This window comes from Pseudorasbora parva, chromosome 25 (genome assembly GCF_024679245.1).
Source record: "Pseudorasbora parva isolate DD20220531a chromosome 25, ASM2467924v1, whole genome shotgun sequence".
Lineage (NCBI taxonomy): Eukaryota > Metazoa > Chordata > Actinopteri > Cypriniformes > Gobionidae > Pseudorasbora > Pseudorasbora parva.
Window position 1 is genome coordinate 33,885,197 of NC_090196.1, and position 27,245 is coordinate 33,912,441.

At 40.8% G+C, this 27,245-nt stretch overlaps 1 protein-coding gene across 5 annotated transcripts in view; it reads left to right on the top strand.

Annotated features, from left to right (window-relative positions):
- The window catches only part of znf609a (zinc finger protein 609a), a 197,713-nt gene that overhangs the window by 158,660 nt on the left and 11,808 nt on the right, over nucleotides 1–27,245 (top strand). For all 5 annotated transcript variants that reach the window (XM_067436939.1, XM_067436940.1, XM_067436941.1 and 2 more), the window contains 3 exons: nucleotides 15,959–16,046; nucleotides 21,940–24,274; nucleotides 25,958–26,363. In XM_067436939.1, the coding sequence (XP_067293040.1) occupies nucleotides 15,959–16,046; nucleotides 21,940–24,274; nucleotides 25,958–26,363 (2,829 nt within the window). The remainder of the gene's footprint in view (nucleotides 1–15,958; nucleotides 16,047–21,939; nucleotides 24,275–25,957; nucleotides 26,364–27,245) is intronic.

Below are 27,245 nucleotides of genomic sequence, written 5' to 3' on the forward strand. Positions count from 1 at the left end.
GCCAATAGGATGCTCTTTGATGGGTCCATTGGGGATGGTTGAACTAAGAGGCCCACAGCAATGGCGGTGACCCCTTTATTGCTCCGAGGCAAAGGGGTGGAAATGGGATATAAGGTGACAAGTGCACTGCTTTTTGGATGGATGGGGGTAGTAGGATCAACTTCCATGCTTCACTCATAAAAATAACTCATTGGACAAACTTAATTGAATTGAGGGCAGGTTTTCCATCCAATAAACGTGTAGCCCCAACTCATACTAATCTAATTCATGCAATGAAATGCAATTGAGTTGGTCCAACTCAATTTGATTAAAAACAGTTTAAATTATATTTATATACTTATAACATGACGTTTTTGAACGTGTCAAACTTTAATCATCATACACAACACAATGTATCCAATGAAAATTTAAGAAAAGGCTGACATTAGCATAGATGACACAGCCACTCTTCTGCATAATGCTAACCACAGAATTCAAAACCATTACAGGAACTCCTCTAAATGTCCAACAGACCTGAACATTAAACACTAAAGGTCTTTGCACACTGAGTCCGATGCGTATTAATGAATGTGTTACAGGTAAAATACACGAAACAAGACAAAGTGACGTCTAGTGAGGATGATTTGTTCAACCTGAGGAGATATTGTTCATCCACTCCTGCGATCACGTAGAGAGGAAGGAGAGTTTCCCCTCCTATCAACCGGGATTATCCAGACCGACTGAAAGTGTCAGTGGCTCAGTTTGATGCTTTGCTAGCGATACTGGAGTCACATATTAAAAAGAAGACCACTAATTTCTGTGAATCAATTGATCCCGAACACCTGGCAGTATGTCTATGGATCCGATCACACACACACACAGCTTTATAGAGACTCGATGTGCTATAATTATAGCTGTGATATAATAATATTTGTAGTATTTTTGCTAGAATAATATGTATGGTGGCTCTGAGTTGTCAAAACGTCTCTCAAAATGCGTTTTTACGGATGCGAAAACTCAGAAAATCGAGCCTGTTCCGAATTTTTTGGACGGACGAATGTTTCGGAGGCAGTGTGCAAGCGTGATTGACATACATTGAGGTCGAATTTATTTTTTGACGTGCTTAATTTTCGCATGCGAATTACGGACTCAGTGTGCAAAGGCCTTAACATTAACTAACAACATCTTTCCCTTTATAGAAAAACACATAAAATAACACTTTAATCCCTAAATTTGCTCTTATAATATAGTCCCTTGCAAAGCATGCTGGGAACTACAGATCAAGTCCCCAGTTAGTTATGTCAACACATATTTCATGTAGTTTTAACACAAATAAAGGGGGGGGGGGTGAAACACTCAGTTTCAGTCAATCTCATGTCAATCTTGAGTACCTATAGAGTAGTATTGCATCCTTCATATCTCCGAAAAGTCTTTAGTTTTATTATATTTATAAAAGAAATATGGGCTGAACCGAGTCTTTCTGGAAAAAACCGAGCGGCTGGAGGCGTATCGTGTGGGCGGAGCTAAAGAATGACGAGCACACAAAGCGGTGACGTCCTCAAGCGTGGAGAAACCCATCGCTATCGATCTCAGCTAATAGATATATGATCCAGAATCAGATCTCAGGCTGAAATAAATTAAACAGGAGAAACGGCAACAGCAGGACGTCCGTCTCTGTAGTATGGACTGTATTTAGTGGCCTGTCAACATTTCTGTGTGTTTACTCGCAGTTTATGAGGACATGATTCGGTTTATGGACTATTGTATGCGACTAAACATTAGCAGTAGCAAGCAAAACGGTTTAGCACGTCAGACTAGTGTAACGTTATACAGAGAACAACAATGGAGTCCGTTAGCGCATTTGACTGACGAAGCACGCGATCGTGTCGTTTACTGATGTTTACTCACGCGACGATAGCCGACAGCACAGACATCTGAAGCAGTTTAACTCACCGGCTGCTTCCAAAGCAGGACCGAACCTTTATCACTGGGACCGCTCCGTCAAAAACACACTTCTTTGGTATGATTTGGTGAAGTCCTGACAGCAGTGAACGGTGGCGATCCACTTTTAGACGCGATGTTGTGAAGCTTCTCGTCATTTCTGTGTTCAAATCGGTTCAAATGCAGCGCTGCCTTCCCAGAATGCTGTGCTGAAGCGTTGAAGTCGCTCGACGTCACCCATAGGAATAAAGTGGAGCGCGGCGCGTCAGAAGTGTTCACAGACGACTGGATCTGCAGCTGAGAGTGTGTATGGGCGGCGTGCATTTCCTCTCTCGCTCTAGTCACGCGCGCGCACCCTACCGGGAGAAGAGCCCCTACGGCCCATACAAGGACCTTCCGCTCTATCGACGTCAAGCCGACCCATACTCGAAAAAAACTCTCCGACACTTGTGAGAAACCGGAAGGAGTATTTTTGACACAGAAATACTCCATCAAACGTCAAACTTAGTGTTTGAAACTTTGTCTATGTTTAGGATGGGAATCCAAGTCTTTAACAGTGTAAAGCTCAGTATGCATGAAACAGCATTCCCCCCCCCCCCCCCCTTTAAATAAGTAAACTTCAGTTTTAAATATATTAGGTTGATTGAACACAATTAAATTAAGTTGTGTCAAAATGAGATATGTTTAAGTAATGTGTCGTATCTATGAAGGGCTTGAATCATTTTTTTGACTAACCCAAAGAGAGTAGCCTCTGAATTAAACATGTTTGTTTACCCTCTTCTGCTTTTTTGGTATTCATCAAATGTGTAATAAAGGTTGTTTTCTGCGCTTTATTTCAAAGCTATCAATTCCCCTTGTCAGTTCCACATAATATAGCTTGTGGTTGTATGTAAAAGTGCTACCTGCCCTTCAAACAAATGTGAAAACAAACACGCAAGAGCCTTCAGTCGCCTGCCATCAATCACTCAGGGCTCTTTAGTGTCTGTTTCTTAACTCGGTCGGACAGCGAGCGCTTCTCTTAGTCCAGAGAATGAGCCTCCAGTCTTAGTTTGGACTTGTCTTGCACACCAATTTGCTTCTCTTGGCAACTAGACAGCATGGAGGTATGCAAAACAGCCAAGGCGAGCACAATGAGGCTTGTTTGGCGTCACGTTTTCCACACTGCAAAAAATGCTCTTCTTTAGTGTTTTTGTCTTGTTTCCAGTCCAAATATCTAAATATACTTAAATCAAGATGCACTCAAAAAAATTATACGTTGGATTTCCTTAATTTTTTTATGTCACCAGGTTCCACGTAATTGGGTTATGTTGAATTTAATTAACATTGTTCATTTCTGTAAACTTTATTTGTTTAACGTAAAGTTAATTCAATGCCATTTAGTTAAATCAGGTTAACATTCTTAATTTTGTCCAAAACTATTATGTTTAATTACTCTGAAATGAATTAAAAATAAAAGTAGTCTAGTTTAATTTTGTTATTTTTATTTAGTGAAATGCTATTTTTACAATATTTACAAAAGCTTTTACATTACAAGATTGTATTGGCTAGATGGTTTTGTTACATCCATGGCATTCCCAAAGTAGCTGTATTTTATTATTAAAACAACTTTAATAGTTATTATAAGACCCTCACCCCAAGCACACGCTCTACACTTCACCACAATGGTAACGTCCAAAAAAACGAACATAACACACACTTTTAAATACCCACATAACAAAACATTAAACATTAAAAAGGCTCTCTATTTTCTCATCTTGTTAGAAAGTCATAAAATAGCACTTTATTTAAACATTTACTCTCCAAATTCAGCCCGTTTGCAAAGCATGATGGGAAGTGAAGTCCTGTTTGATTGGGTTACTTGATTGAAACATGTTAAAAACATCAAGTTATGTCAAAGAGTAACGGTTTTAAGTCAGTTTAATTAACAGTTTCAATTACATCTGAACCAGAAACCTGATATAATGGTGTTAAATCAAGATGAATTGCTTAAATAAAGTGAACAGCATCATAAGTTCATTTTTTTTGAGTGTAGTTGAGTAAAATGACAAGATATTTTTTCTTGTTTTCTAGGGAATCAAATCCAAATGAAGTGAGTTTTTGCTTAAAACAGCCAAAATGATCTGCCAATGGGGTGAGAAAAATAATCTTATTTCTGTTTGGGACGGAAACAAGACACAAGATTATTTATCTCGCCCCATTGGTAGATCACTTTGCCTGTTTTAAGCAAAAACTCACTTCATTTTGATTTTATTTTCAACAAAATATCTCATGTCGTTTTCCTAATCTAGTAAATGCATCTTGATTTAAGAATTGTTAGATATTTAGACTTTTTTGCAGTGCGTGATGCACAGACTTGTAATAATTTATCCTCTTTTGTGTAATTTCTCCGGGTTAAGAGGCGTACAGCGAGAGTTTGGACAAGCGTTTGCAATATCAACAAATAATGACATGCCGTTGAATCGGTCTCGTCAAATCAGCTCCGAGTCCTGTTTTAACGGCTCCGTTCAGAGCCATGGTTTGCTGCAAACAAAGTGGCATTAAGATATATACTCTAGTTTGTCAATCCCTGCAGATAACCATTTGTGGAGTTGCAGATTGCATAAGATTTAACTGGCATAGAGAGGAGGGAAATGTGTAATGTTGAAAGAATTCAGCAGATAAGTGGAACCAACTGCCTGAGGCGGCCTTCCCGAGAGAGAGAGAGAGAGAGAGAGAGAGAGAGAGAGAGAGAGAGAGAGAGAGAGAGAGAGAGAGAGAGTTACAGCTCAGTTAATGATTGGGCGGCTTTCGAGAGTGAATAAACGGCTGCTTCATGAGCAGATGGAAACAAGGTTGAGTTTTACATCTCATTGTTTATAGCCCTCCAACCCCCCGTTCTCAGCGCCTCGCTTGCCTTAATCTTCACAATTAGGAGCGCTGTCTTAATCTGTCTGAGACCGAACCTGTGAGAAGACTAAGATGATTTACAGGTTATCTGTGACTAATTACAGATGAATGAAGATGTGGGGTGTGAGGAGCTTTTTGCCGTGTTATTTTCCGTGAAGTAAGGGATTGTTGTTTTGAGACTTGATTGTTAAAGCCTGTTTTCTTGATATAGCATACACTCGCTGTAAATAAATATTTAGAAAATAAGTTACCTGGTTGCCTTAAAATTGAGTTCATTGAAATTAAAAATTTTGAAACATTTTTTGAGATTCAACAACATTTATTCAAATATTATTAAAAGATTTTGTAAGCATATTGGGTAATTGTGTGTTTTATTTCTGATGACGCAGGGAAACATGCCAAATTGATTTTTTAAATGTTTTATGTGGTTCAGATACAATAATATTTTGAGTTTCTATTTATTAAACAAATTTCCTTCATTGTATCAACTCAAATTTTTAATTTCAATTAACTCAAAATTTTAAGGCAACCAGGTTACTTACTTTTTTTAACTAACATTTTTTTTTTTACAGTGCTTTAAAAAAATATATGTTCAATAAGTTATGACAACATATGTGACCAGTCACGGAAAGTAGGGACACAGGTCGGTTCTGAGGCATTTTGTGTTATTCACAGATTCTGAAAGTGTAGTCTCCAAGCTTTCCACCGATGTGTAACACATGGAAATCTGATAATATCTGGAGAAGTTGTGTCCATCTGAATGTCGGCCTTTAGAAAAGTTTAAACGACAGAAAACAGCCTCTGAAGTTTTGCAGTTCTCACCTGCTGGGAGTGACAATAGGGCTCATTTACATCTCATTTAAATAAGCCACACCCCCTGTAAAGCTGCATGGTTGCTAGTAACGACAGACGCAACGGGAAAAATCGGACTGCATACTACTAATAATAAAGATGCTAACATCACCATCTAAAAGCCCATTATAGTAATGTTTTTTTTGGCAAGTGATACGATGCTAACGATTACAATTAAAACGACAGTTAAGAACAATAGGTAAGTATGGGAAGGTCTAAACATGAGATAACGTGTGTGTGTTAGAATGAACACACAACAACAAACTTTGGTGTTTATGGAAACACACCCCATAAGAAACAGAGAAGTATTCTTGCAAATCTCGTTGCCTCAATGAAATAAGTCGTTCGGGCACACGTTCTGTCTGCCGGGGTCTTCTCAGTGGATGTACTGTGTGTCTGTTCGAAGGGGATAAAGACGGAGAAATGGGTAAAGTCTGTAACCGTGGCTGTAGTGCAGGGGTAAGGCGCATGTCATTAAGTTTTGATGCAAATCGAGCACTGGTTCGAATCCGCCTTTTGCCACACTCTCTAACCGAGAAACACTTATTAATAAACATGTTAGATGCTTTATTTCCACTAACCTTTTCTCAATTCTTTTTTAAATAAATGCCTTTCCGATCTGATATGTGATGGGAAAAGGGAGTAGAGAGAGTGTGGTAAAAGGCGGATTCGATCCTCTAAACGAGTTGTGTCAAAACTCAATGACATGTGTCTTACCCCTACACTACAGCCACGGATACAGAGTTGACCCATTTCTCCGTCTTTATCCCCGTCAAATGTTACGATCGATATCGCCTCTGATTTCTTACAGTCCAACTCGTCTGACGCCTGTCTGATACATTCTTCCTCTTCTTCATCTTCGCTCAGTTGTAGATTAGGGTATTATCCAGTCTTATGCCGCTTTCATCGTCTCTCAGATCATCTCTACAGTCGGCCAGAGCGCTGTATTAATGATGAGCCACGCGTCCCTTGGAGGGCGGGGCAATAATAAAGGCCAGTATGAAAATACACACAGACAAAACAAGGCGATTTCAACCTCAAAATATACGCTTTTAAATATACCATTAATCCCATCTCAAACACGGAGAGGCTTCTTCGTGATTTCAACTAACAGATTCTGCAAAAAAGCGAAAATCACATAATTTGAAAAAAACAAAACTCTTCTTTCTCATTTTTCTCAATAGTAGAGCTGCCGACTTGTGTCCCTGGTTTCCGTGACGGGCCACATATGTTTATATATTAGGGATGGCTCGATCCCACAATTGTGTCTTCGGTACGGTACCGCAATCTAATACCGAAGTACCGATATTAAATCGACACCACAAGGTCTGATATTAGCGCGGGTATATTGCACGCGAATGAGTTCAATTATGCAAGTTTTGAGTTTATAAAGTGGGAAATTACCACAAATGTTTATTAGTAAATTAATCAGCGAAGCTTATCACATCAAATCAGTCATTTGCAAACTTTCTTGTGAGAAATAATTTCAGGAAAATATCTCTCAAAATTAGCTAATTGCTTCTGGTTTCAGAAGACATCGCACTACACTAAAGCGATCTGCATAATCCGATTCAACATTTCACGCTCGTCTCGGGACGGAGAACGGAAATCATTTGAACACGCAAGAGATTTTATAGCATTTCGTAATAACAGTTACAGGAGATATGAGCTCATAACAACGACACACACACACACACACACACACACACACACACACACACACACACCTGTACCTTAGAGCTCACACATTACACATTAAGTTTCCTTAAACAGTCAAACACACAGAATGATGTTCAAATGTCCGTCTTTAGTGAGTATTCACATAAACACAGTCGGTTGTGTCTAACGCGGATGTAAATAGTGCAATAAAACGCATAAAAATATGATGAGATCTAAATGTCATTGGTTAAAACGAAAGCTGGAGATTGTGTGATATTCGATCTTATGTTAGGCTGTGTGTGTGTGTGTGTGTGTGTGTGTGTGTGTGTGTGTGTGCGCGCGCGCTGATCGGTGTTAAAGAAAATAAATGTCTAAATGAGATGGTTTGAATGATCACTGACCTGTCGATCTCTTCAGAAGTCTTAAAGTCAGGATAGTGACAGATGATGCTTGATGGCTCTTCATCAGTTTAATAAGCAAAGTAATTACACATCTCACTTCTACTCCTCTCTTCATTAATTCGTTTTGGGCATCTTGAGTGAGATTCAACTGCTTTATCCATTTTGTTCGTCTGTTGTCGTCACATTAGCCGGTTGTTCAAGAATTGACAAAAAATGTAAAATGTGTACCTTGAATGCAATGTAAGTCGCTTTGGATAAAAGCGTCTGCCAAATGCATAAATGTAAATGTTCCGGGTCAGTTTGTGTAGCGCGCTGCCATCTAGCGGTGAACTTCGGAACAGCAGCAAATACCAAAATGTGCCAAATCATGATATCGTACCGTTTGAAATAAAATATATACCGGTATTTTTCCAGTACCGGTATACCGCGCATCCCTAATATATATATATCACAAATATGTAGATATAAAAATGTCAAAGCTGATTGAACATTGGTTAGAATATTGCTTCACACACACACACACACACACACACACACACACACACACACAAATTTAATAAAAATCTAACTTTTTTCTAGTCAAGCAAATGTTTTACTCGGTCAAGTGAATGAACAAGCTTAATGTCAAGCCCTGTGTTGGGGAATTTAACATGTGACATTAGAATCAAATTCTGCTGAAATGAACGAAATGACTTAAAACGATTTGTTCATTTTGCTGAAGGAGATTCAAAGTTCAGAGTCCGTAAAATGATCCGAGCTTCCCACTACTATGCGTCGCTCAACATACGTCATTTACTCCGCTGCTCTGATTGGTTGTTGGTCTGTCCAATCGAGGTCTTTCCTGATTGGGTTGAAACGCCCCATAATCACAGCCCAATGCAGCATCAGACTCATATTCTGACTAGAGCTGAGGATGACCACGGCTGTATAAATAAAATCTAAAAATGACACTCAGAGGGCGCTCTGTACAGGTTATTTTGGGGTTGTCACACAAAAAACAACATTTTGTGGGGAAAAAACCTTCCCTACATCTCTTCCAAAAACCCCAAACACTAAACATGCTCTTTGTTTGCAGGGAAGAGCGTTTGTATTTGGTAAACACTCGCTGGCTGGCGGTCTGAGCAGGTCAGGGCTTCCTTTCACAGAATAACGCTTCTGTGGGAATATGAGCCATGCGGGAGAACGTGCACACACACCTGCAGTTATACAGCAGACTGTGTGTGTGTGTGTGTGTGTGTGTGTGTGTGAGAGAGAGAGAGAGAGAGTGTGCAGCCACCGACTCTCTCTCACACACTCACTGACACACACACACACACACACACTGAAACACACACACACACTCACTAACAAACACACACACACACTCTCTCTTTCTCTCACATTCACACATACATACACACTCTCTCACATACACACACTCACTAAAACACACACACTCTCTTTCTCTCACATTCACACATACACACTCTCTCACATACACACACTGACACACACTCACTAAAACACACACACTCTCTTTCTTTCTCTCACATTCACACATACATACACACACACACTCACTAACAAACACACACACTCTCTCTTTCTCTCACACACACATACACACACTGTCGCGCACACTCTCTCTCACATACACACTGACACACACACACACACACTCTCACATACACACTGACGCACACACACACTCTCACATACACACACTGACGCACACACACTCTCTCACACACACTGACGCACGCACACACTCTCACCTTCTCTCACATACACACACTGACGCACACACACACTCTCACCTTCTCTCACATACACACACTGACGCACACACACACTCTCTCACATACACACACTCACTAACAAACACACACTCTCTCTCTCTCTCTCTCTCTCTCTCTCTCTCTTTCACACACACTCACACATACATACACACACTGACACAGACACACTCACTAAAAAACACTGCATTTCACACTGCGATTCCGGCAAATACACAGATAATGCGACCCGGCATTTGTTCCCGGGTCGCTAGATTTGGTCCATTCACACTGCCGGCGAAATACCGTAATATGTGCGCTTTCACACACAACCCGTAACGGTCCCAGGTCGAGTTGACACGTGACATCCGGATGTGATGTATAACGGCGAGCGATCTCCGCTTCAGCGCGGATAGTAAGGAGCTCCGTGGTCTCGACTTGTGTCCAGTTTGCGCTCATTTCTGCTTGTTTAATTTTAGTTTCTTTTGTAGACGAACACTCTCTGCGTTTAAAACACCGACGAGCTCTTCTGGCACTGCAGGGTTGTGTTATTGAAGAAACAAGCTCTAGGAGTCGCACGATAACTACGCACACGCTGCGGCATTAGTTTCGGCTTTTGTTCACACAGCGCTCGTCCCGGGTCGAATACCGCAATGTTACTAGGTCCCCTGACCCGGGTTCAGTTCGGTAATCAATCCCGGGACGTGGTTGCTTTCACACAGAAGGCGATCCGGCAATGCTCCGGGAATATTGCGGGTCCGACGTGCAGTGTGAAAGGGGCTATAGACACACTCACTAACAAACTCTCGCTCTCTCTCTCTCTCTCTCTCTCTCTCTCTCACACACACACACACACACACACACACACACACACACACACACACACACACACACACACACACACACATACATACATACATACATACACACACACAAACACATTCTGTCACACACACACACACACACACTCTCTAACACACACATTACACACAAACTCACACTCTCATACACACACACTGACATAGACACACTCACTAACAAACACTCTCTCTCTCTCTCTCTCTCTCTCTCTCTCCCTCTCTCTCTCACACACATATACACACACACACACTCTCTCTCTCAGCTTATAAAAACTAAAGTAGTCTGCAGTAAAGGTCTCCGGTGCAAATGTCGCTTCAAAGCTGATGACGAGCGCTCAGGTTTCGCCAAGAGACTTGCTGACACGTAGAGGTCACTGGCAGGGAATGCAGAGTTACACACACACACACACACACACACACACACACACACTCACGTATTCTCTGTACAGCAGTGTTTTCCCTTTAGCTGTGTGGCACACCTGTGTCATGATACTCTTTATTATTTCTGGACGCGAGCACACACACCTGTTTCGCAGCCTGTCCTGAGCGTGTGTGTTATTGAGACTCTGAGACCGAAAGAGTCAGACCGGGTTCCAGTCGTGACTTCCTTTTTCTACAGGGTGCCGGAATGAAGCCCTTAGAAATAACATTATACGTTTGGGAGAATGAGGTTGAGCTGGCAGGTTGGATAATTGATATGTAATTATATATATGATGCCGCTCTCCTTGCCCCGCCGGTGGTCCGCTTTCATTACGCTCGCCATTCCAACTACAGCTGATGTCATGCTAATCGTTAGCAGATGTAGTGCTATTTTTTTCGGTCTCATACAAAATTATCGGCGTTTCCCATTCGGAGACGTGATCGGAGTATTCTGCCGTTTCCCACTCGTGTCATTGAGATGGAGCGCCGCTGCGGTCGCCTGTTGTCAAGGAAACCCGGTGTGAAAGGCTGGACTAAACACACGGCCGGGTTCGTCTCCGTTTGCAGTCGACTGCGGTGTGTGTGTATTGCCTGGCTCCTCTTGATAAGCTGCTTTAGAAGCGGCCGATTGATGCCTCGTTGTGAATAGTGCCGTGCGGCGTGAAATCAAACGTATATCTCCTGTGTGCTTTGTCAGCCACAATGAGAGGTTGCAGAGACAGCCCTCAAAAGATCAAGTTAGCAGAGGTAGTGTGTGTGTGATGGGTAGGTTTAGGGGCTGTGTGTGTGTGTGTGTGTGTGTGTGTGTGTGTGTGTGTGTGTGTGTGTGTGTGTGTGTGTGTGTGTGTGTGTGTGTGTGTGTGTGATGGGTAGGTTTAGGGGCCGTGTGTGTGTGTGTGTGTGTGTGTGTGTGATGGGTAGGTTTAGGGGCAGGGGTTGTGTGTGTGTGTGTGTGTGTGTGTGTGTGTGATGGGTAGGTTTAGGGGTGTGTGTGTGTGTGTGTGTATGTGTGTGTATGTGTGTGTGTGTGTGTGTGTGTGTGTGTGTGTGTGTATGTGTGTGTGTGTGATGGGTAGGTTTAGGGGCAGTGTAGGGGGAGAGAAAATACAGTTTGTAAAAAATATTATGCCCAATGGAATTTCCCCACATTTCACAAAAACAAACGTGTGTGTGTGGTGGAATTGCTTAGTGGGTGGGGAGTCGCAGAGGTGAGTGTACCATTAGGCCTGTCACAATAATCAATATATCAATATATCGCACAATATATGTACATGACATCAATAATTTTTTGTGATGGAGTATATAGGCCATTATGATGTAAGGGATAATGATCGCCAGAGTGATCAGGACCCCGAGGCGAAGCGGAGCGTCACTCTGAAGGGGTTTATTCTGAGATAACAACCGGCTGGGTGGACATTATCCCGCTTATTACACGGCTACTAGTCTCAAATAAATAATTATTAGACACAAAATATTGTCTTGAGATTAAATATTTTATTAGCTCTTACGCAAAGCTTCCGCGAAGAAAAACAGTCCCAACCTGCTTTAAGCCTTTATCTATCGCTGCTAAATGTTGAGAATGAATGCTGAAAGGGTTAGTTCAGCCAAAGATGAAACCAAGCCTATGATTTACTCACCCTCAGGTCATTATAGGTGTTTATGACATTCTTCTGTCAGACAAATACAATCAGAGTTAGATTTAAAAAGTCCAGGCTAACGTTAATCCCAGCAGTTGTTGTGTTTGAAGTCCATAAAAATGCAGCTGTCCGTCAAATAACGTGCTCCACACGACTCCGATGGGTTAATAGAGCCTTCTGATTTCAATCGATGCGTTTGTGTCAGAAAAATATCCATATTAAAAACGTTATAAAGGAAACCTGCCTTGAAGTCTTCCATTGTAGCCACGGCTGTTTAAGCCACAAGATGGCGCCAGCGTTAAGCACAGAAGTAGAACCGGTCGAGATAACTCGCAGTACCCGGATGAGCGGGTGTTATCTGGAAATAACATACCGCTGGAATGGGCGATTGACCAATCAGAATCAAGTATTTCACAGAACCGTGTAATAATACATGATAATGAATGTCATTAACATTCCTTCACACACACAGCCGTTATTCACAGGTGAAAAAATATATATAGTTAAAGTGTTTTCCAGACTCGATCCTGTTCTGGTGCGCATATCAATGTCAACGCAGTGTTAAAGGCGTTTCACACCGGAAAATCTTTATTTACTATTTATTAAAACAATAAAAAAAAATATTTAGGATAATATATTTTTTACCCTTAATTTCCATGATCTAAATAATTAAAGGTTGTCATTTGAAAGTGTGTAGGTCTACTTGCATTATTATGCTATGTTAGGATTATATATTCAGTGGCATAAAATAATCTTAATAATATCGTTTATCGCAATTATTTCTGGGACGATATATCGCAAAACAAAAAGTTATCGTGACAGCGGGCCTGTGTACCCGACTCCAGGCTCTTGATGGGATGCCATATGCTTAAAAAAATGATAGCTGCTGCCACCTGGTGTTAATGAATGAGTGTCCGCTAATGTCCTGTCACTCGTTTGGCTCTCTGGATCTCACTGTCTGGGTTTTGTTGTGCTAAATGTCAAGCAGATGGCACACGACCCGCAGGAAGCTGAAAATGATGCTGACACATCTGGAGTCTTTTTATATACCTCAGCTGATTCAGTCCAAAACACACACAGCACTGTCAGACCAGCTTTACTTTTACTTCTCTCTATTCTTTATTCTGATATCTTCACCCTGCTGTCCCGTTGTCTTTATACAGGAGCTGTTCTAGATTTGGGCATCTGTGCTGAGGAATGTGAAATCTGTTCATTTATCTGTTTGCCAACGAGTCTTAACTGATCGTCCTAATCGTGCACACGGGCGTAATATTTGTTACAGTCATGGCATCTAAACTGGGACTGCACAGTTAATCGAATTTGTAATCGTGATTACAATTACAGATGTCTTTATTATGTAATCGCAATTACAACTAAAAAAAGTCCACTTCTGTGTGTGTTTTCCAGAGCTAGACAATAACTAACTGCATTTACTCGAGTCCTGTACTTAAGTTCACTTTTTGAGTCTCTGTGCTTTACTGGAGTATTATTTTTTCTGTAAACTTCTGACTTTAACTTCAGTATTCATAGACACTCACATACACACTCTCTCACATACACACACTGACACACACTGACTAACAAACACACACACACTCTCTCTCTTTCTCTCACATTCACACATACATACACACACTGACGCACACACACACTCTGTCACATACACACACTCACTAACAAACACACCCACTCTCTCTCACACATACATACACACACTCACTAACAAACACACACACTCTCTCTCTTCTCTCTTCATGAATGCCAGAGATTCATGTCGCTAGTGGGCGTTCCCACTACGGGTTGCATATAAACGTCATTAAATATATTTGTACTATAATACCGTTTTTATTACTAGTGTTTTGCAGAACAGAGCAAGTTATTAGAATACATACACACTGTACTGTAATGGGTAGACCATATTGCATGCAGTTTTGACAAAACTTACTTTATATCCCCACAATCCCAGACACGTTTTTCCATGCATCATTTTTTTAAATGTGTCTCTGTATGTAGGCTACACAGAGACATATTATAAAGAACAGGGGGCTTGCTAAAAGCTAATATCAACAACTCCTCCGGACACCGCAGTAGCAGCAGTAAAGCAGACGGATCACGTGCACTCCACTGACTTCACTCCTATTGGTTGTCGCTCGCGAAAATCGCTTCTCGTTTGCATAAAGTTGAAATTTCTGAACTTTTGTCGCGTGTCTCGTGTCGCTTGACACGCCCACATTCTGTCGCCAACGGTCACTGTCGCTCGTGTCGCTCCATTGAAATTAATGGAATCATGTCACTTTGTCGCTGCGTGTCGCTGGCGGTGTGAACGGGGCTTATAGGGTCATATACATTTTACCAACTTTTTTTGAACACTGATCAGTTCATAGCAAAATGGAAGAAGACGGTTCTTAGGCACAGTGTGTGCACCCATAGCCGTACTTCGAAAGTATGTTTCAGTTTAAAAAAAAATCAAGATTAGTTTAGTTGCCATACACTTGGTGCATGTCTTAGCACCAAGTGAATATTAAAAATATAAAGGTCTGGGAGAAAGTTGTGAGAATATCAGATGTGTATCAGTGTATTGGATCCGTGCATTCGGCCTTAAAGTGACAGCAGCTTTATAAAGAGCTTTGTAACTTTTCTACAAGTATTTAAATGAGTTTAAGTTAGTCGTCTGCTAGTGTCAGATGGAGCGTCACTGACTGGCTTAAACCATGATGGCATAATGTGCATTTATACAACTATAATACAATAATGCGGCGACATAAAAAAGGAAATTTACTTTTTATACTTAAGTACTTTTGAAAACAAACACTTCTGTGCTGTTACTCAAGTAAAAATGTATATATAATTTCAAAGGAATAATCGGCAATTATGATTTTTGTCATAATCATGCACAGTGTTGGGTAAGTTACTCTAAAAAAGTAATTCAATCTTCAATAGTGTAATTAGATTACTGTGTAAATTACTCTCTCCAAAAAGTATTTCATTACTAATTACTAATTACTATCCAAATCCTATATCAACCTTGAGTTTTAAGCGATTCAAGGATAGATATGAAACGGCTCTTTTAATTCATTCAAATATGTAATATAACACTTCATCAGTTATTCTTATTAACTGACCAATGCATTACAAATGAACGATATGTAAAAATATGCATTTTAAACGTAGACTTTAAATTTCAGTGTTAATTCCACTATTGTATTATAGATAATCGTTCTACAGTCTATACACAGTATTTAGTTCAATTACTTGTGAAGTAACTGTAATTAAATTACAAAAAAATAAGAGTAATCCCTTACTTTTTTTTACTTTTTCAAGGGAAAAGTAATTAAATTACAGTAACTAATTAATAAGTAACTAATTACACCCAACACTGATTGTGCAGCCCTAATCTAAACCCAGATCCCCAGTTAGATATTGGACCTGAGGTGATCTCCGCTGTAGTTTTGTCTTGTCCGGCATCTTATTAACAGATGACCCTGCTCTCTAAAAGGTGCATTCATTCATTCATTCGTGTGTTTCAGTATTTGAGCTCTTATTTCCTATGCTTATGTCTTTTCTTTAGGTATGCTGGTTGTAAATGTCACCTGGAGGAACAAGACGTATGTGGGCACGCTTTTAGACTGCACTCGACACGACTGGGCACCGCCACGGTAAGGCAACCGTTATAAAATATGCACTGGTTCTGTTGGGTAAACTCTTCCTTATATAGCAGGGCTCCACATTAAGCAGGTTCATGTGGACATTCACTTGAATGAGTAAAAAATGTGCTTATCCAGATATATATATAAATTGTAAATATAATATTCTAAAGCAATATTCTCACCAGTTTTCAATCAGATTTGACATATTTTAAATCTGCATATGTCTGATATTTTTACCTTATATAAAGGGGATTTGTCCACTAATCTTAAATATAGGTTATGCTTCAGGTTTCATATTATATTCTTAAATTTGATCTACATTCAATTAAAATAAGACACTATAGGGCTGTTACCAATCAAATTAAATAATTTACATTGAAAAATTACAACTGCATTAAATAATGTAATGAGATATGTATTTTTTTAATAAACAAATAAGAAATGTTGAAAAGTATGTTCAAACATGAAACTAAACCACCAGTAGGTGGCAGCAGGTGAGTCTTAATGAGTGAGTCATTGAGTCGATTCCTTCAAACGATTCATTTAAATGGATGATTCATTCAAGAATGAGGCAGTCGTTTATGAATCGGTTATTGAATCTTTGATTCAACTGATTCATTCAAACGCTGAATCATTCAGTAACACACACACACACACACTGTTGCTGTGAGACACGTTACGGTTCTGCTGTTTGGAACTATTTTCGCTGCTGAAATAAAACAAAAATAGTCAATATTGCATCTAAAAAGTGACTTCATGTTAATTCATTGTTTATTGTCATATGAAATCAGTGTCATTTTCAGTCGTGATGGTATTCCAGAAAACAGCGCATTTGGTTGTGTGATAGTGTTTAACTCTATTATATGTTAATAAATATAAAAACTTCACATTTTAAATGTTTAGCGCAGTTTCTCAGTGTGAGCGACGCTCATTTCTTTCGTTTTTTCCTGGAGAGGCTGCGCGAGCGTCATGGTCTTTAGTCCATTATAACTGATCCACTATCGATCGCCGCTTGCACTAGATGAATGATCTTCTTGCATTTTGGTCATTCGCTAGTTATTTTTTATTATTGGCGTTTTAATTTGCTTGTTCGTCGTGCAAGGAAAATTCTCTTTCACTTGTCCCTTCCAAAAAAATCCACTTGTCCCGGACAAGCGTTAATGTCGAGCCCTGTATAGAGATATGCATGTTCAAATGATTAGTATTTGGCCAAACAAATGCCGTGTAGATCTGTTTGAGTTTATATTGGCTACACACACTCCCACTAGACCATTTCATCATCTCCTCTGGGCTTTGGGAGCACTGCCATTGCAGGAATGAAGGAAACATTGGAGGCCAATGTCTCAAACTGCCCCCCCGTGCTGACACACACCTTTTGAAATCAAGCAATTGATTTCCATCCCCCCATTCTTCTCTCCTGGCATTGATCTAAAGCATCAGTAGTCCCTTACAGACCACATTTCTGTTACGATTCCACCGGGTCCTAATGTAATGAACCGCTCACATGACCCATAGATTGAGGCTATCATAGCTTGAGGCTATCATGATAAACGAGGCTCCTTTTTTGACCTTGCACTTGCCTTTACACGCCAAACATTTAGATGGGTTTTTTTCATGCGGTAACCTACCCAAGGTCAAATACCAGCACTGTGCTACAAATAATTTGCTGTACATAATACTGTGTACATTTAAGGGCCTCAGGAGGTAGCTTGTGATTTCTAATCGTAATGTTCCAGAAAAGGCTGTATTTCCATGGTGCACTTTATCTGCTGGCTGCAGGCGAACATTACTAACGCAGCATTAGCCCCTGGGGATCGCGCCGGAGAAGAGGATGCAGTGCATTCATATGCCTTTCTTCTGTATGTTTGCATTCCAGCCAGAGATGCTTTGAGTCACATGTAAAAGCAATTTATGAAGCGAAAGGCATTCCTGTATTTGAGTTTTTGCTATTCCAGAAGCCTCCAGTGACAGATCTGACGCTTATGATGGACAACTACACGGGTGTGACTGCAATGATTTGGGTGTTGGGTCCAGTTCGTGAGAGCAGGGGTTCTCAGACTGGAGTCCTCCGTTAGGTTCTAAGGGGTCCCCAAAAGAAAATTCAGATAATTAAAAGACAAATCAAAAATGGAGAAAGTCTACCGAACAATCTGACTGTTTAATGTCTAAACGTTTCTCACCTTGTTTGCCATATGCATACCTTTCAGTATTGTATATGTTTGCTTTGTATCTTGCTAGTGAATTTCTCACTATAGTCCTTTATCTCGCTCATTGGGTTTTTAGAGCTGTTTTCTTAATGCGGTACGCAATAAACACATACATTTATTGTGAAAGTTGCATCTACAACTAATTTTTAATTGAACATGTTCTTCTTCAGGTTTATACGTCCACCATAATACAAACAATGTTGTATTTAAAATGTCACACTTACTATTTATCTAACAGTTTAAATGTTTTTTCATACATATAAATTTATGGATTTAAGGGGTCCCCCATAAAGGTGCATCATATTTGGGGGTCCTTGGTATCGTAAAGTTTGAAAACCCCTGAGTTAGCGGAGGATGACAACTTGCAGGGGTGTACACTAGGGATGCCACAATTCTCAATATAATATTGAACTGTTCGGTGCGGCATTCACGGTTCAATAATAATTATAATAATAATAAATGTATTGCACTTTACATTTGGAACAAATCTCAGAGTGCTACAGTTAAGATCATTTAAAAATGGGAAAATACAAAAAGATTTAAAAGCTAAAAGACATAAGCTCTCCCAAAAAGAAATGTTTTAAGTGCTTTTTTTTTAAAGTCTCCAGAGCTTGAGGCGGCCTCAGGTGGTCGGTATGGATGATGGTGAATTGCGGGGTTTTTTGGTTTTGCATTTAATTATTTCTATTTCTCTCCATTTGAAATGTACATTTATGCATTTGGCAGACGCTTTTATCCAAAGTGACTTACATTGCATTCGAGGTACACATTTTACATTATTATCAGTTCTTTCTTTCCCTGGGAATCGAACCCATGACCTTGGCGTTGCTAGCGCCATGCTCTACTGGTAAAGCTACAGGAAAGCCGTTATTAAATATGAAATATTGTTGCATCTCTAATGTAAACAGTGACTTCACACACCATCTGAAAACGGCAACATGCCAAGAGATCGTTGTATAACCAACCATCGAAAAACAGAACATCTAATTCCCCAGCACAACTCCTGGCAGTTTTTCTCCAGCTAAATATCTCTAATATTACATGTCAAGTCAACCCGTGATGTGTCTAATCCTGTCATTCTGCTGGTCCTTAAAAATCTCAGTTCTGTTCTGAGGGCCCTGAGGTAGCTTTCTAAGAGGGTTAGTTCCCCCAAAAAATGAAATGTCTGTCATTAACTCCTCTCCCTAATGTCGCTCCACACCCGTAAGACCGCCGTTCATCTTCACACACAGTTTAAGATATTTTATATTTAGTCCGAGAGCGTATGCAAGTGTATGCACACTATACTGTCCATGTCCAGAAAGGGAATAAAAACATCATCACAGTAGTCCATATGAGACATCAGTGGGTTAATTAGTCTCTTGAAGCAGAGAAAATACATTTGGGTCCAAAAATAACAAAAACTACGACTTTATTCAGCATTGGCTTCTCTTCTGGGTTTGTGTTCAATCCTCAAATAAAGATTCAAACGGTTATGAATCAGTGAATCGATTCATGATTCGGATCGCCAATGTCACGTGATTTCAGCAGTTAGATTTTTTTTTTTTTTGGGTGAACTAACCCTTTAACAACCCTTTGTTTTACGACAGTCTCTGCTTTGATGAAGCTCTCTCTGAGCCTGTGCTTTATCTGATGGAGGATGTTATCACACTGCATCTAATCAGCAGCAGGTCACCCTGGCTTAATCCTGCAGCAGTGTGGCGCTGCGTGCCATTCATCAGAACAAGCATTGCTGTCGAGATCAGGGATAACAAGTGGATAAAAACGCACCGCACGTTGCTGGCTCTCCAGGGCCCACTGGAGAAGCACTTACAGCATCTAAATGTAGAGGCTGATTTAGAAGAGCGGCCATCTCTCATCCCAGAGAATCTGCAGCACTGTTAGCGCCCTTTGTGGTCAGCATATAATTGTGAGAGTTTTATAGAGAAAATGAATGGGACCAAAATTATAAGAACACCTGACAGATCTGAAAATATTGATATTTTTTGCCTCCAAAACATGATTTAATTTCATAATGTTCATGAAACATGCAGAAGTGAGTATTTATCCACTTTTAACTTTAAAATTTGGCAGGGCTCGACATTTAGCATGTTCAATTAAATCGGTCATTCACTTGTCCGGAAAAAAGTGTTTTGTAAATATGATTTATTCTGAAGCAATATTCTCACCAGTGTTCACCTCACCAAACCTCCACATTTTAAATGTTTACCTTAATTTCTCAGTGTGAGCGACGCTCATTTATTTCGATTTTCTACGTTTCGGTTCAACAGCTCAATCTTGTTATCTTCAGTCCATTATAAATTATCCACTATCGATCGCCACTTACACTAGATGAATGATCATTCTTGCATTTTGGCCATTCGCTAGTTATTTTTTTGTTATTGCCGTTTTAAACCGCTTGTCTGTAAAGCAAATAAATTATTTTTGACTTGTCCCTTCAAAAAACTCCACTTGTCCCAGACAAGCGTTAATGTCGAGCCCTTTATTTGGTATGTCCACCTTTTGCAGCAATTACAGCAGCACATTTCTGTAATAGTGTCAATATATTACATCGGAGAACTTCAACACTTATGTTATCCCATGCCGTCTGCAACTGAAGCCAAAGGCTTTCCTTTGAATGTGCAATAGATCTGTCCGGTTTATTTTCCAACTCACCCCAAATGTGCTCAATGGGGTTGAGGTCTAGGCTTTGATGCGCCCAGTCCATCATTTTCAATGTCCCAGCAGATTCCTTCAGTTGCAGTTAGTAGTAAAAAAATGTTATTCTTTAAGGATAATCCCCTTTAGATGCATCATCTCGTTTTCAAGGGGGCCCTAATACACAACATTAAATAACAAAACACAAACCAAAACAATAACAATCATCTAATCCAAATCAACAGACATAGCGTTACACAATTACCCCCCCCCCCCCCCCAAAGGAATTGTTGCCAAACATTAATAAATATACTCATATCATCTAAAACAATTACAACAAGTTTCAAAACCAAAGAAATAAACATTTTTAAGCATATTAAATTCATCGTTCGTACTTTTTGAGGTAAATTATTCCAATCTGCGGGAGCCTTAAACCTGAATGCTTTCTGTCCAGAAGTGTTCTTAACTAAAGGGGTAATAAATAAATAAAATACTGTGACAAATGTCTCAAATTATATAATGAAGTATATGGCATCAAATACTGTCTTAAATAATTGGGGTAATTAAAATGTATACATTTAAAAATAAATTGCAGCCAGTGAAGATGCCTTCTGATATTGAGAGGAGACCATTTAAGTAACTCATACATAATGCGTAACTCAGTCATTAGAAGAATGTTTCGGGACATTGTCCTCTTGGAAAATAAATATAGACCCAATAAGACCACTCCCAGATGCCTGCAAAGTGTAGTGATCATTTTGTCCACCACTGTATTTGTTTAAAGGGATATTTCTCTTTAAAATGAAACTTACTCGCCCTCAAGTCAATGGCTCCAGTTAACTCTTTGGTTACTGAGATTCTTTAAAATATCTTCCCTTGTGTTCAGCTGAAGAAAGAAATTCATACAGATTTGAAACAACTTGAGGGCGAGTAAAGGATGACATAAGTTTCATTTTAAAGTGAACTATCCCTTTAATTTATGATTTTGAATGTAACGTCAATGGAAGAGTCCTTCTTCATATTCAGTTGAAATTAATTTTACCCTTATACTTCCTCAGGTTCTGCGAGTCTCCCACAAGTGACCTGGAGATGAGGAATGGCCGTGGACGGGGTAAAAGAATGAGGCCCAATAGCAATACGCCAGTCAATGAAAACAGCAACTCTTCTGATAACAAAGGCAGCAACAACAGCAAGACTCGAGCCGCGTCGAACAGCAAAGGGCGGCGAGGCAGCCAGAATTCCTCTGAAAGGCGCACCCCGCCAAACAGCAACCCTGAGGACATAAAGGCTAGTCCATCATCTGCTAACAAACGCAAGAACAAACCCGCCTCAGACATGGAGCCCAATTCTAGTTCAGAGGACACTAAAGGTAGCAAACGAATGCGAACCAATTCGAATAGTGGAATACCTCATACTATTCTTCCCCTGTCCAACATTAAAGCGGAGTCCTTGCCCCCTTCTTTGGATCGCAACTGCCCCTCGCCGGTACTCATTGATTGCCCCCATCCTAACTGCAACAAGAAGTACAAGCACATCAACGGCCTTAAATATCACCAGGCTCGTGCTCACAATGACGACGACATCAAGCTGGACATAGATGGGGATAGTGAGTATGGTGAGGACTCCACTTTGCACCCCGAGTCAGGTAGTTGCAATGGGGCATCCATTTCCCAAAAGGGCTGTGCGTCTCCTGCACGGTCAATTACCCCCAAAGGCAGAGGATTTGATGCCCAGAGTCCATCGCCGTCATCAGGAAAGTTCAGCTCAAAACAGCCTGGCAAGAAGAAACCTGAGGCTGAGCATGAGTCGGTTGTGCCCATGGACGGCTGTGAGGATGGCCCATGTCTTACAGATGAGACGAGCAATGATGGCATTGATGATAAAAGAGGATTGGACAAAGCTAAGAAGTCTGGCGGTGGTACCAAAGCAGACAAGCTTGCTCAGAAGGCAATGAAGTCAGCAAGGCCCCTAGTTCCCTCTTTACCTCCACAGCAGCTGTACACCTTACCAACATCTGGCTTCCCCGTCCCCAATTCTGGCTCTTCCTCCAGTTTGGGCTCAGTGGTCCAGTCTATTAGCAAAAGCCCCCAACTAAAATCCATTCAACCCAAACCTGCAGTAATAGGAGATCCCTTAGTGAACCCAGCCGTGAGTGGCTCTAAGGACAAGAAAAAGAAAGATAAGAAAAAGAAGGAGGGCAGTAAGGAAGCAGACAGTCCAAAAGCCCCTTCCAAAGGAGGGAAGCCTGAAGAAGGTAAAAGCCCGTATTCGGAAAGCTCGGACCAAGGGAGCAAAAGTGAGGGGCTGTTAAATGGATCCACAGATCCACATCAAAGTCGGCTAGCCAGCATAAAAGCAGAGGCGGATAAAATCTACAGCTTTTCTGACAATTCACCCAGTCCTTCAATTGGTGTGGCAAGTCGGATAGAAACTGGCGGGATGGCACAGCCTCTTACTCCACTTCACGTGGTTACCCAAAATGGGGCAGATAATTCTTCTGTGAAGACCAATAGCCCGGCATACTCTGACATCTCTGATGCAGGGGAGGATGGAGAGGGCAAAGTGGATGGTGTGAAGGTCAAATCTGAGGATCAGGCTGCTCGGGAAGGTGCCAAGAAATCTCTCTTCCCATCCCAACCCCCAAACAAAGACTCCTCTTATTATCCAGGTTACGAAACATACTACTCGCCCAATTACAGCAACCCAAACCCCAGTCCTGGAGTCTCTAACACTGCCGCATCGTTGCAAGATGGTGGTGCGGTGAAGGTGAAAAAAGAGGAGGAACCAGAACCAGTGAATGACAAGGGCAAATTAGAGCCGCCAGAAGAACGAAAGCCAGATATTGGTGCATCGTCTCAGCACCAACAGCAGCCTTCGGTCATTCAGCAGCGCTCCAGCATGTTCATGCAGCCCCTCTATTACAATCAGTATGCTTATGTACCTCCCTTTGGCTATTCACCAGATCAGGCCTACCATAACCACCTAATGAACACAAGCCCAGCTTACAGGCAGCAGTGCGAGGATCGACAACGGCAAGCTGCGGAGCAACATCGGGCTGTAGAGAAGAAATCAGAGGCTGCTCAGAAGGAAAGGGAAGCCTCCATGAAAACAGAAGAATGGAAGCAGAAAACTTTGGTTCCTCCAACATTGTCTAAAGCTCCGAGTCTCTCCGACTTGGGCAAGCCATCCCCACAGGGCAAGCCCAAAGATCCCTCAGAGCCTAACAAGTCTGTGATTATCCCCAAAGGGGAAGATGGGAAGGGACAGACCCAGCAAGGTGAGGGTTTGAAAATGAAGCTAAGTGAAGCTGGCCATCATGCAAAGGATGAGCCGAAACCAGGCCTCGATCCTGGAAGATCGGCTATGGAGCAGGCAATGTACATGTATAGACAGGTATGGCATTTAAGATGAACATTATTTTGGCTTCTTTCTACAATACCAGTTTGGGCTGATATGCGATACGATATCTCTATTAGTGTGTAAAATCTATTTAAATTGTATTTTAAAAATTATTTAAAAACTGAGAATGATACCAATTATGTGTTTCACGTGCTTTCTGGGAAAAGAAAGCATCGCTACAACTTCTGAAAGTGACCAGCTTTAGCAAATATTTAAGTCACAAATCTGACAATATAATTTTAACATCAATGTAAACAAAAAATGTAATGCCAATATTTAAATACCAAAAACTCTTTGCTTGATTTGGTAATATATAGTTATATCAGCCTAAAACTTCACATGAAGCACATCCAGGTAAAGAAAGACTCCTGAACTAGGGGTGGACGGCCTAAAACAGACACTTTTCACAATGAAGTAGCCTATTAAAATCATTTGGCTATTGCGTGCCGTTGCGATATGCATATCGCGATATGGACATTTGCGATATTTCGATATACTGTGCAGCACTAATATCAATTGTAGAATTATTTTCATCAGTTTTAACCTTTATGGCTCTCTGGAGAAATGTAAAACTCTTGACATTTTGATGACAGGATTCTTCACTATGCACTAGGGCTGTCAAAATTGCTCAAAAATTACGTTCAAATATTCCATCTAAAAAAAACACGAATATTTGAACATCTGGTTGCGCATTACGCCAATAACAGGACAAATAAATACAAAGAGACGTAACTCCTTGTATAGGTAGTCTATTTAAGTTTAAACATATTTGACAACCTATTAATGACACAAAAACAAGTAAATCTCTTTCTCTCTCTCTCTCTCCCTCCCTCTCTCTCTCTCTCTCTCTCTCTCTCTCTCTCCCTCCCTCCCTCCCTCCCTCTCTCTCTCTCTCTCTCTCTCTCCCTCCCTCCCTCCCTCCCTCTCTCTCTCTCTCTCTCCCTCCCTCCCTCCCTCCCTCTCTCTCTCTCTCTCTCTCTCTCTCTCTCTCTCTCTCTCTCTCTCTCTCTGATCAACAGTTTTTTGCAAGCGATTTAAGGTCGCGACTCTTGTCCTAAATATAGCAGGCTTCATTCAGTGACTGAAACAAATATTATTTATATTATTTGTAGTTTTTCCGCATATTGAGCGCTCTGAGCGAGCTGTGCTGTGCTAAACGTGGAGCTTTTCCTTGAGATGAAACGGTGAATAATCACACCAGTGGAAGCAGCGCGTTTATCCTTTATTCAGGCGATATCTCTTCAGTCAGTACAGTAGCCTACACGTCAGTCACGTTTCTGTTTAACGTTAAATAAAATGAGGCATGGTATGCTAACTGTATCTTACATCGCTGGCATACAACTTTATCTGGCGGCTCAACAATTTGACCTCCTACCGACCGAAACCCAAAGCACTTCCAGACGTGGCTTTAGATGTTTAGGGTTAAAATCTCTTTCTCTGCCGCGGTCGAGTTGGGCTCGGCACTTTCTGCCATCTTCACTGCAAGACGCGGCAACTTTCAGCAGCGACTGTGCCTGATAAAGCAGACAGCCACGCCTCTACTACCGCGGACTATTTTTTAACTATTCAATATATATATATATATATATATTCAAATTTAGAATATTCGTTGACAGCTCTACTCTGCACGTACCTTTTTTTCCTAATGGCCATTTCTAACTCCGCTTTCTTTTCCAGGAGCCAGACTCTCGACTGTGGCCCTACGTTTACCCCAGCAAGTACCCTGATGCTCAAAAACAGATTGATGAGGAGAGGTGGAAGGAAGAGCGAGAACGCGATCGTGAGCAAAACAGGGACAGAGATCGGGATAGAGACCGAAAGGGCAAAGATGAAAGGCAGCGTCCTAAAGACACTCCCTCTAAAGAGGAGAACAAGGAGGCGGCAGAACCACGAACTTCATCAGCCTCAGAGGACCATAGAGGAGTTAGTAAAGATCCACGAGCTCATATGCAGTTTTCCTCCCCTTTGCCCCAGCACCAGTCATACATGTCTTATATGCACGGATACCCCTATAGCCAGGGCTATGACCCCGGCCATCCGGGATACAGGGGCATGCCTACTGTCATGATGCAGAATTACCCTGGTAAGTCCTTTGCAGTGCTGGAAAGAGTACTGAAAAAGCATACTCAAGTAGAAGTACTGTTACTTGTCTAAAAATGTAGTTCTAGTAGAGTAAAAGTGCCTGTCGTAAATACTACTCGAAGTAGGAGTAAAAAGTATCCCTTTTAAAAGTACTCTAGAGTAGTGAGTATTGTGCTATGAATGTTAGTCCACCTTATACTATGGTTGCGTTGAACGCTTGAATCTGATTGGCTGATGAACGTTCTGAGGTGTGCAATTATTTTCTGGGAAATGTAGTTCCAGGCCGCTCTCTCGACCGCACCACAGTTCCCTATCACTCCGCATAGTTAACCGTAATAACAGATATTACAGGACTAAAAAAACAAAATAAAGCAACTTAAAGGCTACAGTTGATGTGTTTCACTAGCGAAGTAATAACAGCGCTGTTTAGAGACTCACAGATAGCCTAATTCACGCTCTCTCTCTCTCTCTCTCTCTCTCTCTCTCTCTCTCTCTCTCTCTCTCTCTCTCTCTCTCTCTCTCTCTCTCTCTCATAACTTCATTAATAACTGCAGTAGATTGCCATCATCGGCTCAAGCCTCCGTTCCAGCTTTAATATGACGTTTCGAAACGAGCAAAAGAGCTGTTGGATGAGATGCAGAAGAAATAGTCCTACTCACAATAGCGATTTAAGTACAAAACCGGACGAATCCCTTTAAATATATCATCAGATCGATGTCCGGAATAATTAACTCCGGGCTTATTTTTTTTCTATTTTTCTAATAATTCAGCGGCCCATCTTCAATTATTCCATACTTATACCCTGCTAATTAAAAATGTAGCTTATGGATGATTCTCAGTATTTCAATATTTCTCTGACTATTTATTTTTATTTTTGACTGCT